This window comes from Heteronotia binoei, chromosome 4 (assembly GCF_032191835.1).
Source record: "Heteronotia binoei isolate CCM8104 ecotype False Entrance Well chromosome 4, APGP_CSIRO_Hbin_v1, whole genome shotgun sequence".
NCBI classification, from domain to species: Eukaryota; Metazoa; Chordata; class Lepidosauria; order Squamata; family Gekkonidae; genus Heteronotia; species Heteronotia binoei.
The window spans coordinates 48,509,972-48,524,212 of NC_083226.1; the positions used below are offsets into that span (position 1 = coordinate 48,509,972).

The following is a 14,241-nucleotide window of genomic DNA, read 5'->3' on the forward strand; positions in this document are numbered from 1 at the left end:
TAGCTTCCAAGATCTGATGAGATCAAGCTCACCTGGCCTATCAAGATCAGGGCTAGAAAGATCTATCTTGTTCATGACTCCAGATGTAAGTATCCACTGATTTGGCAGTATTGGGAACTAGATATATTAATGTAAGCCGTTTTCCTTTAATTTCTCCCAGGCTCTGTTAAACTACTTCATTATTCCTTTTGTATTGTACTTTATGACACTTTATTTTGTACTTGAAAGTTGTTTTGAATGATACCTGTTTTATGGAAGGTTTTTATGTGTTTGCACACACACTTGTCTATGCTGTGTAAAGAACCCATCCCAGCATCAATCCTGAAGACCACAATTAATAATAATAATAGTTACAGAATCCATTACCAGGACACACATCACATACCTTTTGTGTTTGTGCTTTCCATGGCTCTTTAGCCAACAGATTTTTTAAGCTATTTGGAAGGACAGTAAGAGTTTCTTGGACAGCCAAATTATCCACTGGATGTTTGCCCAAGGAGTTTGCAGAGAATCCTGATGACATTTCACTTTCCCTGAGCGACCAGTCAGCACAGAGTCCAAGCAGCATTGGTGCAGCGTGGTCTGCCCAGGCAACCACAGAAGCAGCAAAGATCCACAACAGGAAGCTGACAGCCTAAACAGGAAACAGGTGCACATTTTGCTAGTAAGCATGACAAAGTCTGGAGAGAAGTATAAAGCTGTCATAGCAATTTGCAAGCTACTGAGCTCAAAAGGAGGAAACTGCTTCCAGGCAATTTGAAAGGTCTTGGCGCTTTTAGTTCACTCTGGGAATAAGACTGTATGAATGGACAATGAACATTTGTGGGCCAGAAATAGGAGAAAAGAGAAACTATTCTCTTTAATGGGTAGATATATTAATTTGTTTTGGTTTTTTACCTGTTCAAATAGCAAATGATAGTTTGCTGGTCAAGGAAACTAGCTTACCTCGGGTGGAAAATGACAAAATCAAGTTTATTTACCCACTTGTAAAATAGGTACAAGTGAATCCTTGGTCTTCCCACAAAACATAGAAAGCATTCTGCACACAAAAAAGTTGCATTCATATCTTGAAACTACTGGAGTATAGTGCCAAAGAAACTTCAACTGTGAATGAGGAATTCTGCAACCAGTTCAATAGGTAGCCTTAGGCCAATCAATCCAATTGCATTCAGGTGGCCATTTAGTCGGCAAACAGAGCACTTAGCTTCCTCTCACATATAATTTCTGTTTCCTGAGAATCTTCAGTTTGTCCCAAATATGATCTGTAGCCTTCCCTACAAATCAAGATACTAACCTATGGTTTGATATGGGGAGAAAAAACAACAACACAGTTTGCCATTGTGTCCAATTAGGACATAAAGAGAAAAAGCAGACTCCCAAGAACCACAGTGTCTTCAAATTCCACACCATGTGCAAGGGAAGGAGGGAAGAAGCATATATTAAGCCTGAGGATTTCTATAGCTTGGTCTCAGACTAAAAGAAGCATGAGCTTGGATCTACCAGCATTTCTGTGAAGAGAGTGCAACTTTCTCAACCCTCTTTGCTGCAGCCATAAATGCCCTGAGTAAGAGAAGGAAGGCAAGAAAGTCATCCTCCACAGGTGGAAAATCTTTTCTCCAAAAAAGCCATCAGTGGTTCCAAGCCATGGTTTGTTCTCACATCTAAATGTAGTGCAACTTTTAGTTTCATATTCCAAGTGTCAGTATACATATTTGATTAATCACTTACCTTAGGGAATTATTGTAAGGATTTCTGAGGTAATCAGTGTGAAGTATTTTGAACATTTTAAAAGTGCCAATATCAAATGTTTAAACATTATTGTGGAGTAACAATGAATTCTGTTGAACTTCAGTGACATGATGTGGTACAGATGATGAAAATTCTACATAAATTGCTATCATCACCACTAAGATGAATCCACCTTTTGTGACCTTAGTTGTAAACAAATTATGCATGGTTAGTGTGTTTTTCAGGATGCAAAAAATAGCATTAGTGAAAAACAAGCAATTCTGTGTTTTTATGAATCCAGCTGAGGTATTAAAATGTGCAGATTACATAGATGGAATCAAAAGCACTCAGAGGATCTCTGCTTTTAAAATTCAGTAGATGTATATCTAAAGTGATATTTTCGTTTCAAATTCCATTACTGTTTTTACATTCAGGCAGGCCAGATGGTCCATTTCCAGACTTCAAACATGTGTTCTGAAGATCACTTTGATATATTTTGACATTTTCATTATGGAAGTAATAAGATGCATTTTTACAAGGAAAGAAACCCGCATGTTCCTCAGAAAGAACATAAATCATAAACCGCAATGTTTTACTGTTCCAACTCCACAAATTATTTTTCAGTATCTACCTCTTTGGGAGCCACATTTTGTATAGCTGTCATCTTCAAGGAAACATTCCTAATATATCCCATCAGTTCCAATAGCCACTCCATTCTCTTTAACACTCCTTTAAGAATAAAAACATAGTCTTAGGCTGAAATCACACATAAAATTTCAGGAACTTTAAAACTGTGTTTAACAAAACAAAATAACCTAATGGGAATGTGGTAGTCAAACAGGCCACAAAGTATGTAAAAGAAACCTTGGCGGTTTCGAGAAGCATGTCACTGACACTGCGTTGGAAAAGACTACACTACATTATTTCTCTTTGACATTGCAAGCGTACAATAGCAGCAGCAGTAATTTTGTCAGTTTTCATCTTGCATGCTCATTTCGCTTTTCCCAGTGTGTGAGTGTCCCCAACACTTGAAAAATCCAGAATACAGTTTACAAAAAAAAAAAATCAACCTGTGATATCTTATATAAAATACTTTTCAAGTGCCAGTTTTTCATGAAAATGAACCTAGATTACCACCACTGCAGAACAATAGGGATAAGGGGATACATGATTCTTAAAAGACAGATTAAACTACAGTTCTCTGCACACTTCCTTGGAAACAAGTCCCAACAGATCAGTCAAATGACTGAGAAACATACAAAGCTACTTGACAAAACTGGTTTGCGCTTGAATTTTAAGATGACAAAAAGTAGAATGAAGTCTGTCCAAACAATTCTAAGCTTATGTGTAGTCTACCCATATGATTAATGGACATCAGTTCTTCCATCACAAGGAAGAAATTATCCTCTTAAAATATCTGCACAATATTGTACATCATTGTAGTTTAGTTAGGGAACGTTAGGTCATGAAGTGACTTCTAAAACATGTGAAACAGACAAACTCTTGACAATTTAGTTTTCTAAGCACCAGTAGAATAATAATAATAATACTTTTTATTTGTATCCCACCCTCCCCGCCAGGGCAGTCTCAGGGCGGCTCACAACATACGAATGTAATATACAATAAAACCATACATAGTAATTACAGTTACAACTATAAAATCATCATTAAATCATTAACAACTTGCATTAAAATCAATATTGTGGTGCTATAACCCAGGTCCTCAATAAAATTCAGTGGCTAAAACATGTCCAGCGAGACTTTCTTGACTCGGTATTAGGTGAAGGCTATTTTGAAGAGGTAGGTCTTACAGGCAGAAGACAGGGGCAGAACCCCTGCTGGCCTTGTGAGTAATAACTGACACTTTTATCCAGACTTCTCTTTGTATCATGTCAGGGATCATGTCCTGTATCCCAGTTGCGGGGTGGGAAGAGACTACTCAATATCTGTGTCCATTAAATATAGGCCACAGTGACCACCTAGTTTTAACAATAAAACATCAGCCGGGTCTATCCTTGTTATTAGTCACCCTGGTTCACAGGGTCAAATCAAGGTCCATCCACCTTTACCTTATTGTTCTTCCAAAGAAATTAGAGTGGGGTATCCAGGGTTCTCCCCTACTCAAAGCTATCCTAATAACACTGTCATGAAAGTTAGGTTGAAAAGGAATAAGTGGTCCAAAGCTTCCACTGAACTTCATATCAGATAGTTATTTGAACTCAGGTCTCTAGGTCTGTAGTTCTCAGTCCGTCATATCTTACATCCCACCACTTTATGAAAGAACCAAGATCCCACAATGATAGAAACAAAACCCCCATTTTTTTCGGAAAAGGACATTTATATGTTTACAGGTATTTTGTTATTACTACCAACATGCCAAAAAGTAACGGATGGATAACCACCACATTGCTGTTCCTGACTAACCTGTGTTTTCGTGGTTCACAATTCGTGCCTGGTAGAAGCTGTGCAGTAGCATCCACACAACTGTTTCTTTCTGCTGGCACCCAGTCGCAATACTAATCACTTCATTCCATCTCAGCAAAGGTAATCGGCCTTGAGAAACTAAATAAACTTTGGCAAAAGTGACTTTTTCCAAATTGTTCTGCAAAACAAACAATTACCAGTAAATGTATTTTAAATAGATGGGGGGAAACTTTAGAGTATATGAAACTTTTCCTTCAGAGTCACCCTATGAAACATAGAGTTCTATGCTGAGATCAGCTTGTCATTGATGTGTATCAATGACACTTTAATTCTACTTATCTCATGCTCCTCCTAAGTATCATATTCACCTGTACAATTGGAGAACTGGCTCTGTACAACTCTGGTTTAAAAACCATAAGTCAGGATCATGAATGCACACTGCCTAGTCCGTTTCTTTGGATTAGTACCTCCCTCTTTGCTGCTCTTTTTGGTATTAATTATGGTTTCACATTACACATGAAGTAGTAGAAACAATTCCTTCCTGAAATCATACTATGGTTTAGGTTTGCTAACAATGGTTGTGAGGAAACTGGTTTGCATTAATTGTGGTTTTCGCTGGCATACATGTATAATTAAATTCAGAGAAAGATAACGCAAAGAGAAATCACTTTGGACAGGGAAAAGAGAAGGAAAGGTCTGAAAGGTCCATCCACAAAAATGGGTTCCTAACTGACAAAAAGAGCCTCGTGGTGCAGAGTGGTAAAGCTACAGTACTGCAGTCGGAGCCCCCTGCTCACGACCTGAGTTCGATCCCAGCAGAAGATGGTTCGGCTCCAGGTTGACTCAGCCTTCCATCCTTCCAAGGTCGGTAAAATGAGTACCCAGATTGCTGGGATTGACTGGGGAAGGCAATAGCAAACCACCCCGTAAAAAAGTCTGCTGTGAAAATGTTGTGAAAGCAACGTCACCCCAGAATCAAAACGACTGGTGCTTGCACAGGGGACTATCTTTACCTTTTTTAAATTGACAAAACAACAAACTGCAGGAACTAGGAATGTTTTATCCTGAGTTGGATAACGTAAGCTACCACCCTGCTCTTGTCAGATCATGGAAGCTAAGCAATACTGGCCCTGGATGGTACTTAAGATGGGAGACTGCCAGGGAAATGCAGGTAATAGCAAACCATCCCTGGAAGTCTCTTGCTTTGAAATTCTCATGAGGCGGGTCACTATAAGTCAGCTATGATTTGGTGGCAAAAAAGAAAGGTTTTTCCAGCACATTCACACTCCTGAGTTTGTGAACCTAAGAAAATAATTCACATAAGCAATTTTTGCACAAGAATTTTGATGAAGACCCCAAACACATCTTTACGAAACTCTGAAGGACCCAGGATCATGGACTATCAGAAGCAGATTCTCCATGCTACAGCTAATGAGATACTAGGGATGTGTCTTTTCTAATTAAGTTAACCAAGACACAAACTGAATCTCCCATAATGTCAGATGTAATCTGACTGCTAAAAATAAATGTTGGTACACTTCGGAAATCTCCAGAAATGATCATTATTTTGGTGCCTTGCTGTCTGCTTTTCACAGCTGACGAATGGAGGGAAGGGAACAAAGAGGAATAGTAAGGCGACAATGTTGCTCAGTAGGTAACTTAACTGGCAGGAGAGTCTTCTAACCAGTACAGCTGGTGGATTTTCTTGTTAAGAAGATTCTCCTCACAATCATTTCTATGATTACATTATTCTAACCATCACTGTGTTGTCCCCATTGGCTTGGAGAGAGTTTTCATGAATCTATATAAATATCAGGCCTCATCTACTTGCTGTTCGTTCTCTGCTCTGCTCCAGTGCTGTGGATGCCTGCCCAGAGATAAACACTTTCCTGCAGGCAGCTACTGTGAAGTGTGGATGCTGCTGGGAACAAAGTCAGTTGCTACATTTGCTTCAAAAACAAGGCAGTGCTTGCTAAAGATATTGTTTTGTTTGCACTCTCTGGAAGAACAGTGACAGAGCAGAGGCTAAAGTATACTATGTATGTGCTCTTTTGCCATAGGTAGCATGCTAGGAAATACAAACACACACTGTGAAATGCTAGCTAACACAGTTTATTTATTTGATTTATATCCCACATTTCCCGCAAAGCAGGCTCAGGGTGGGCTCCATCAAAAATTGGACAAAATTCAGTAAAACTTTTTAAAGAGTCATATAAATCTTTTGTACACATCCAAAGAGCACCCACATATGGGCTCATTTTGATAAAAGTTTTCCTCAGGAGTATTCCTAATTTCTTCAAAATTATCAGCTTCTTGTTACAATTCAATGTTGATACTGGGAGCAAGCCAGGCCTTAACCTCTTTTCTAAACAGATACACCTGAATTGGGCTGGCAAAATGCTCCCTGAAACCTCTTCATTTTCTTCAAAATCTATCATCCTCTCAATACCACTTAAGTGTTTATATTAGGAGCAAGCCAGTCCTGAACTTCTTTAACCAGATGCAAAAGCCTTCTGAATTTTGATGGCAAAATGCTGTCTACATTATATTTATATTAGGAGCAAGTCATTCCTGAACCTCTTCTCTAACCAGATGCAAAAGCCTTCTGAATTTTGCTGTGTTCGTTTGTATTTCCTGCAATATGAACTGTGATCCCAGGTTGTTGCCTTTTCTGTTTGTATAGGTAGCATGTCAGTAAGATAGAGAGGTAAACGTATTGCTTGCACTATCTGGAAGATAGGAAATTCAAGCAGTTGCAGAAGGTATTGATCCAGGGTATATGGAGGGAAATATTCCCCCCACCCCATTGCCCAATGAAAGGCAGAGACCAAATTAAACAGAAGAGATCTGTAAAAGAAAACAACCTGATCTTTCCACAGAAGAGGCTGGTGGGAATCCCATTTCTTTTGACATTTTTATTTTCTTATATGTTTCACTCAACTAGCCTCTTTTACAACTAAATACTCATTCGATTTTGCTGGGGTTTTGCTGTTCAGCTGTTCTCATGCTTGCTTTGGTTACTTTATAATGGTTACAGTGGGCAGCTTTTGATGCAGTTCGTTTAAGCAGGTATCATGATTTCATTATGGCTTAGTCTGAGCTTCTGTTTTCTTGTAACAACCTGGCACTGCATATGTAAGCTCCTTTTGGGTTTAAGACAAATGTTTAAAAGAAATAAAACTAAATAAAATATAGTTCCTTTTCTGGATTTTTATAATTTTATTGTTGGTAGTTATCTTAATTGTTGATCAATTGTTTAAGCCACCTTAGGATATTCTCTCTGGGGAGGCAGGAAATTAATGCACTGTAGTAAATAACAAAAGTAGCCACACCATTTGTCCAATACAAATCGCCTCGCACCCAGTTGTTATTGCTCCCAGTAGGGAAACCATGTAGGCAACTTCCTATTCATGTCTACAGAAAGCAGAGACCAGGCTGTGAGGGGGGGGGGTTGTTATCTTGAAGATCTAGATAGGCAGAATGTAATTACCTTTGAGACTTGGGAAATCCGGTCAATCTCCGTATCTGCCATTTCCGACAGGCATTTTGCTGCCTCGATGTACATCTTTACTTCACTTGACTGAACAGGGGGGTGGAAGAAAACGATTGTGTGCTTTAAATCAAGAAAAGCTCACTGTGTTGCTAAATCAAGAAAATAACATCTGTTCTTTCAAAACTGTTAAGCTTAACTTTGACAGGTTATTGTGCCCCAATCACTACAGCACTGGCAATCCATGTCCAATTACAGGGCACCAGAAATAATGGCCAGCTTTCTTTCCAATGATGTGTTAGAGGAAAAATTTAAAGGACAGACAAAATATGACAGGAGCAGATCCATGTATTTATTTATTGCAAAAAGCAGAGGTATTTATTTCATGTATTAATTTATTAAAATGTTTTTTCTCCACCTCTCTTCTAGACTCATGTGTCTCTTGTATTTGTCTCTTATTTCCTTCATGAAAAGAAACATACAGGTAAAAGGAGTTTGATCTGAGACAGGAAGGAAATATCTTGAAGCACTGTACAGCAAAGGTGTGTATTTCCTTCCAACAATGCCCTCTTTGACTAAAAAAAAATGTATAAATCTCCAAACATGATAGGTCAACAAGGAGGGCATGTGAATATATACACGACTGCTGCATCAAATCTAGTCTGACCCTTTCTGTTAATGTTACGAGACATGGAAATTAATATATGATGAGTCTTGGAGACATGCAAAGAAAGGAAGAATTTGTTAAATTCTCGATAACATCTGCCCCAAGACTGCAGAGAAGCTGGGACCAGCACCATAAACTGGGCTGTTCTGCAGCTGCAAGGAAGATATTTGGTTATTGTATTGACTGATAACTTACTATGGATTTGTACTTCCTTAAATGTCAAATGCGCTTCCCATTTTAACCTAGAAAAACCCACCCACTGTCCCAAGTATCAAATACTTAAGAAACACTGAGTCAGACTCCCTGGCCTTTGACCAGTAAGTTTGCTGCTGCACTGTTTCTCAGCTGTATTTCAAAGATAAAAATTAAACCACACTGCATCCCTTCCCGGCCGCATCCAAAAGGGTATCCAGATGCATTCAACAGGGCAAGCATATCTGGACAATGGCTCAGTCACCCTCTTTCTCTGCATCATGTAGTATGCGCCACTTAAAATCCAAGTCCCTAAAATGACTTTGGTGGGGGAAGGAGAGGGGTCACTTGAATTCTTCAACTAAATCCATTTTATCTTGCTTAGCTTTTACTTTGTCCTGCTTTTGTTGCTTTCACTAATTTCAGTAATAAATTTGTACTTTATTCTCATTGCATGTACGTTGCTGTACAGCTACCTTGAACGTGCTGGAGAATAAAACAATTTCAAGAAATATTAACTATTAGGTAATTTAGCAGATAATTTCTAAATCCCCTTGCCTTGGAGTGCTTGCCACATGGAGTCACAAAAGGAATTTTTTAAAAAGTACCAAAGCGTTGCCTCCCTATTTACTCTGGCTTGGATCTGCTGCAAATGCAGCCTTCTGCTCCAGAGCACATTCCACCAGCCTCAGGCACTTCCATTCTCACCAGAGACCAGACCAGTGTCTTTCAATGAACAAAAAAATGCCCAGCAGTGGAAGAACTATGTTTGCAATAGCGGACCACATCTGGAAGGGACAAAGAGGGGTGTGAGCAGAGAGAAGGCTTTGGCTCCATGCCTCTCTGTGCTTTAGTTTCCATAGTGACCTCACCGACATCTACATTTGCTTTACTGTTAGCCAATGGCAAGGGTTCCTGGTTGTTGCAAGAGAAACAAGGGTTTGCTGTTTATGTCAACTCTATAGTCATCCAAGAAGCAGATTCCCTTCCTTGAGCTGATTTAAAATAAGCCATATGTACTTCAAAAAGAATAGGAAGTTGTGTGAGAGAACTCATTTAAGGTCATGTAATTTGGATAGGAAGGCCAATTCTAAATGCCTCAATCAATGGTTTGTCTATATATTTCAGACTCTACCCTTCCTAGATCCCAACCTCTCTTATCCTCCCCTTGAAGGAGCCCTTTTCCAATACTGCGCTGCTAATTCTCTAAATATTTACTTTCCTTACCCGAATCTCATTTGGCAAAAGCTCAAATATTCTCTCAGCGGCCCTGCAGAGAATGCTCCAGCTGCACTGGGCAGGGCTGGGAAGTTTCATGGCTTGGCTGAGTCCCTGCAAAACACTCCAGCAGAGCTCTAGGTTTTCCAGGTAATTCTTTGCTTCAAAATGCTGCACCATAAATACTTCGGTGAAAGCCTGCAGTTTGTCTTCTGCAAGATATTTCATCCACCGAGGCAATGAAGTAAAAAGGAATTTTTTGGCTTGCATCTGAGGAGGAAACAAAGGCTGTAAGGACTCTTGAGGAGTACTGTGCTTACATAAACCCACACACAGGGTTGTCATCCCCCCAACAGAGATGGGGGTTCCCGGCCACCACGCCCCAACTCCCGATCCTGGTTAGCTGGCTGGCCAGGGGGCTTACCAGGAGAGAGAGGAGGCCCAGGCTACATCACTGGTGTGCACCACAAGTGATCTCATCACACTGACAACACTGTAGCAATGCTCTGGTATTTGGGCAAAAACTTTATGGTAGAAGCCATTTTAACCATAGGTCGTTTTCGCACTCACCTTCCGCCGGTGCGACCCCCCTCTTCACCGCGCAGGATCTGCACGGATTTCACACTACACGCTGCGGAGCAGCCAGAAAAGCCGGAAGCTCCCGTCGCAAAAGCCGCGCAAATGCCAAATTGCTTTTTGGCGGTTTCAGTTTGAGCGGCTTTTGCGCCGGGAGCTTCCGGCTTTTCTGGCTGCTCCGCAGCGTTTAGTGTGAAATCCGCGCAGATCCTGCGCGGTGAAGAGGGGGGTCGCGCCGGCAGAAGGTGAGTGCGAAAACGACCATAGAGTTTCAGCCCAAATACCAAAGCATCACCACAATATAACAATGTGATGTCACTTCCAGTGCATGCCAAAAGTGATGTAGCCACATCATTGGTGACATCACCTGGGACTCCATCCTGTTCTTAGTAAGTCCTCCCTGTCCCCTGCCAGTTGCTAGGAGGGACTGGCTAGAGAGCTGGACTTGATCTGAAAAACCCAGAGAAAATCCTCACTCTGCCATAAAAGCTTGCTGGGGTACCCTGGCCCATTCACCCTCTCAGCCTCCCATACCTCACAGGGCTCTTGCACAAACAAAATGAAAGAAAAGGAGAATGGCGCTGTAAGCTGCTTTGGATCCCCTTTGGGAGAAAAGTGGTGTATAAATGCCTAACTACATAGGGGGTATAAATATAAAAATACACACATCCACTGAAGAAGAAACAATGATCTGAAAGAGGTAGGGGAGGAGACATACTCCCTCCTTGTATCTAAAAATTCTGCAGTTTCAGATTTTGTCCTTTTGCAACATGTAGACAAACTACAGATAGGGGAAACAGACAGACAGACATCAAACACTAGCTTTTATAAGCCTCAAAGTGGTGGAACTTACATTTAGGCTGTATACTAAAGGTGGTGCTACCCACATTCCCAAAAGCATTGCAGCATTCTGAGATGACTGGGACTGGGTCACGGCTATTTGAATGCACAGCTGCTGTATCTCTTCACCTTTAAAAAATCAACAAAACAAAGACTGAAATTACATGTGGTGAAAGAAAGATCACAGTAATTAATGTCTGAAGTTCTGGTACTAAAGTGGGCAGCAATCTACCCTGTTCCTTGGAATCACCATGAAAATCTTGTATAATAGTAAGGAAGGAGAGGAAGTAGGTGTCAGCCCCCCTCAAACACACGCAGATCCCCACTGCCTCTCGGATCCTAGCAGACTGGGGGGAGGTATTCATTTTCTCCAGGGAAACTGATCTCTGTAGCCTGAAGATGAGTTGCAATTCTGGGGATCCCCAGGTCCCACCTGGAAGCTGGCATATCTAGGCAACAGTGAAAAAGGCCCTGCCACCACCTCAACTTTAGGGGTAAAAGCGGACCTCTGCATAGCACTTATACAGCATTAATGCTTGTGTTACACCCTGTCTTCCCTCGCTCTGAATAATGCTGAATATAAATCTAATGTCTGTACTGTTAGGTAATACTGTCTGTTACCGTTAGGTGGATCTGTAACTGGTTGACAGTTCGCACCCAAAGAGTGCTTGTGAATGGTTCATCATCCACTTGGAGAGGAGTGACAAGTGGAGTGCCTGTCCAGGGACCTGTCTTGTTCAACATCTTTATAAATGATTTGGATGAAAGAATAGAGGGAATGCTTATTAAATTTGCCAATGATACTAAATTGGGAGGGGTTGCAAATATAGCAGAAAACAAGGATACAGGATGATCTTGACAGGCTGGAAAACTGGGCTAAAACCAATAAAATGAATTTTAACAGGGATAAATGTTCTGCATTTAGGTAGGAAAAATCCAATGCATGGTTATAGGATGGGGAGACTTGTCTTAGCAGTAGTATGTGCGAAAAGGATCTAGGGGTCTTAGTGAATCATGAGTCAACAGTATGATGTGGTGGCCAAAAAGGCAAGTGCAATTTTGGGCTGTATCAACAGAAGTATAGTGTCCAGATCACGTGAAGTGATGGTATCACTTTACTCTGCTCTGGTAAGACCTCACCTGGAGTACTGTGTTCAGTTTTAAGAAGGATATAGACAAGCTAGAATGGATCCAGAGAATGGTGACAAAGATGGTGAGGGGTCTGGAGACCAAGTCCTATCAAGAAAGGTTGAAGGAGCTGGGCATGTTTAGCCTGGAAAGGTGGCGGCAGAGAGGTGATATGATCACCATTTTCAAGTACTTGAAGGGCTGTCATATGCAGGGGTGGCCAATGGTAGCTCTCCAGATATTTTTTGCCTACAACTCCCATTAGCCCCAGCCAGCATGGCCAATGGCTGGGGCTGATGGGAGTTATAGGCAAAAAACATCTGGAGAGCTACCATTGGCCACCCCTGATATACAGGATGGTGTGGAATTGTTTTCTGTAGCTTCAGAAGGTAGGACCAGAACCAGTGGGTTGAAATTAAATCAGAAGAGTTTCCAGCTCAACATTAGGAAGAACTTCCTGACTGTTAGAGTGGTTCCTCAGTGGAACAGGTCTCCTCAGGAGGCGGTGAGCTCTCCTTCCTTGGAGGTTTTTAAACAGAGGCTAGATGGCCATCTGACAGCAATGAGGATCCTGTGAATTTAGGGGCCGGTATTTGTGAATTTCCTGCATTGTGCAGGGGGTTGGAGTAGATGGTTCTGGAGGTCTCTTCCAACTCTATGATTCTATGAAATCTAATGACAATGGAATGGCAATTGTGCAGAGGATATTTTATATATGAAAAGAGATCAAATATGTCAAACATTAGGAGGCCATTTGTTTGAAAAATACTGAAACTGAGATAGGCATATGTTTCAGGTCAGAATATGAACACTATTTCTCAGTCAAGAGCACTGAGAAATCAGATACATTGCAGAAGACAATGGGTAATACTTCTTCTGAAACATGCAGCATTAGCTATTTTCAGAGGCACTATAAAGCAGTATTTCCAACCTGATATAAAAGTGGGTAAGCAGAGCATTTCAAAGTGAGTCTCAGGCTTTTGTGGTTTTATTTACTGTGCATGATCTATTCACTACTAAGGTCAGGAACCACTGCTATAAAGGATTTATTGTATACACATGGATGACAAATGTGGGACTGGGGACCAAAGGTGCTACTGCTCTACTATAATGTTTCAGAGAATGGGAGCAAGTTGGAGCAGAGAATTCTCGCCCTTTAACGGCAAATTAAATTTGTCTGGGAACAGCCTAGTGAAGGCTTGTTTTTAGGAAATGTATAATTATAATTGCTGAGCTGAAAAGAGTGTTTCCAAGGTTTGGCTTTTTAGAACTCTTGCCTGGTGTTTTAGCAAATCCGCATTTAAAACACAGAATAAACCAAAGAGATATAAAAACAAGAAGATATGAATGCTGCTCTCAAAATCTCAAAATGACCCTATGGTTTGCGAACAGATATAGTAAAAGCTCACTGAGGGAAGAGCACTCCTCTGCCTCCATCAAATGATCCTTTGAGTGGGAAAATGGACATACTGGAAACAGAGGGGAGGGGGAGCACTCTTAGGCTCTAGAAAAATCTTAGGAAAAGCTTAGTAGCTCTTCCCACAGCTGGCCTGTAACTGTGCAGTTCCATGTGGGACTCCACAGAAGCCATGACAATGAGCATGGAGTTCTGCAGAAAGACCTTATTCAAAAAAGTGGCATGAACATGGTTCAACGGATATTTTTTTAAAAATAAAAACTTACCAAAATTCAGTCGCATTAGAGGAGAAAGAATTGAGGCCCAGTTGACCGGCGGATACTGGTAGCTTTCTCCAGTTAATGCAATGGGCACCAGAGCTACCTTTAGCAAATGGGGAGGAACTAATTCAGGGCCTAAAACACAATAAAGAATTGCATATTCAATGTCAGCTCTAAATGCATCGAAAGGACCACCAGCAGTTCTTTGTGGCATTTTACTCTATACCAAAATTTCAAAATAAAACCATGGGTCATGGAAATAACTATGGTTTGTAAGAACATTGGGGTTTTTTTTTTTTTT

The 14,241-nt window shown here is 40.8% G+C and overlaps 1 protein-coding gene across 2 annotated transcripts in view; it reads right to left on the bottom strand.

The window, feature by feature from the left end:
• Nucleotides 1-14,241, bottom strand: part of FOCAD (focadhesin) — a 165,892-nt gene that overhangs the window by 2,599 nt on the left and 149,052 nt on the right. For both annotated transcript variants that reach the window (XM_060237221.1, XM_060237222.1), the window contains exons 36-42: nt 13,947-14,075; nt 11,149-11,264; nt 9,729-9,989; nt 7,643-7,732; nt 4,153-4,330; nt 2,360-2,457; nt 386-634 (exon numbers count right to left, since the gene is read on the bottom strand). In XM_060237221.1, the coding sequence (XP_060093204.1) occupies nt 386-634; nt 2,360-2,457; nt 4,153-4,330; nt 7,643-7,732; nt 9,729-9,989; nt 11,149-11,264; nt 13,947-14,075 (1,121 nt within the window). The remainder of the gene's footprint in view (nt 1-385; nt 635-2,359; nt 2,458-4,152; nt 4,331-7,642; nt 7,733-9,728; nt 9,990-11,148; nt 11,265-13,946; nt 14,076-14,241) is intronic.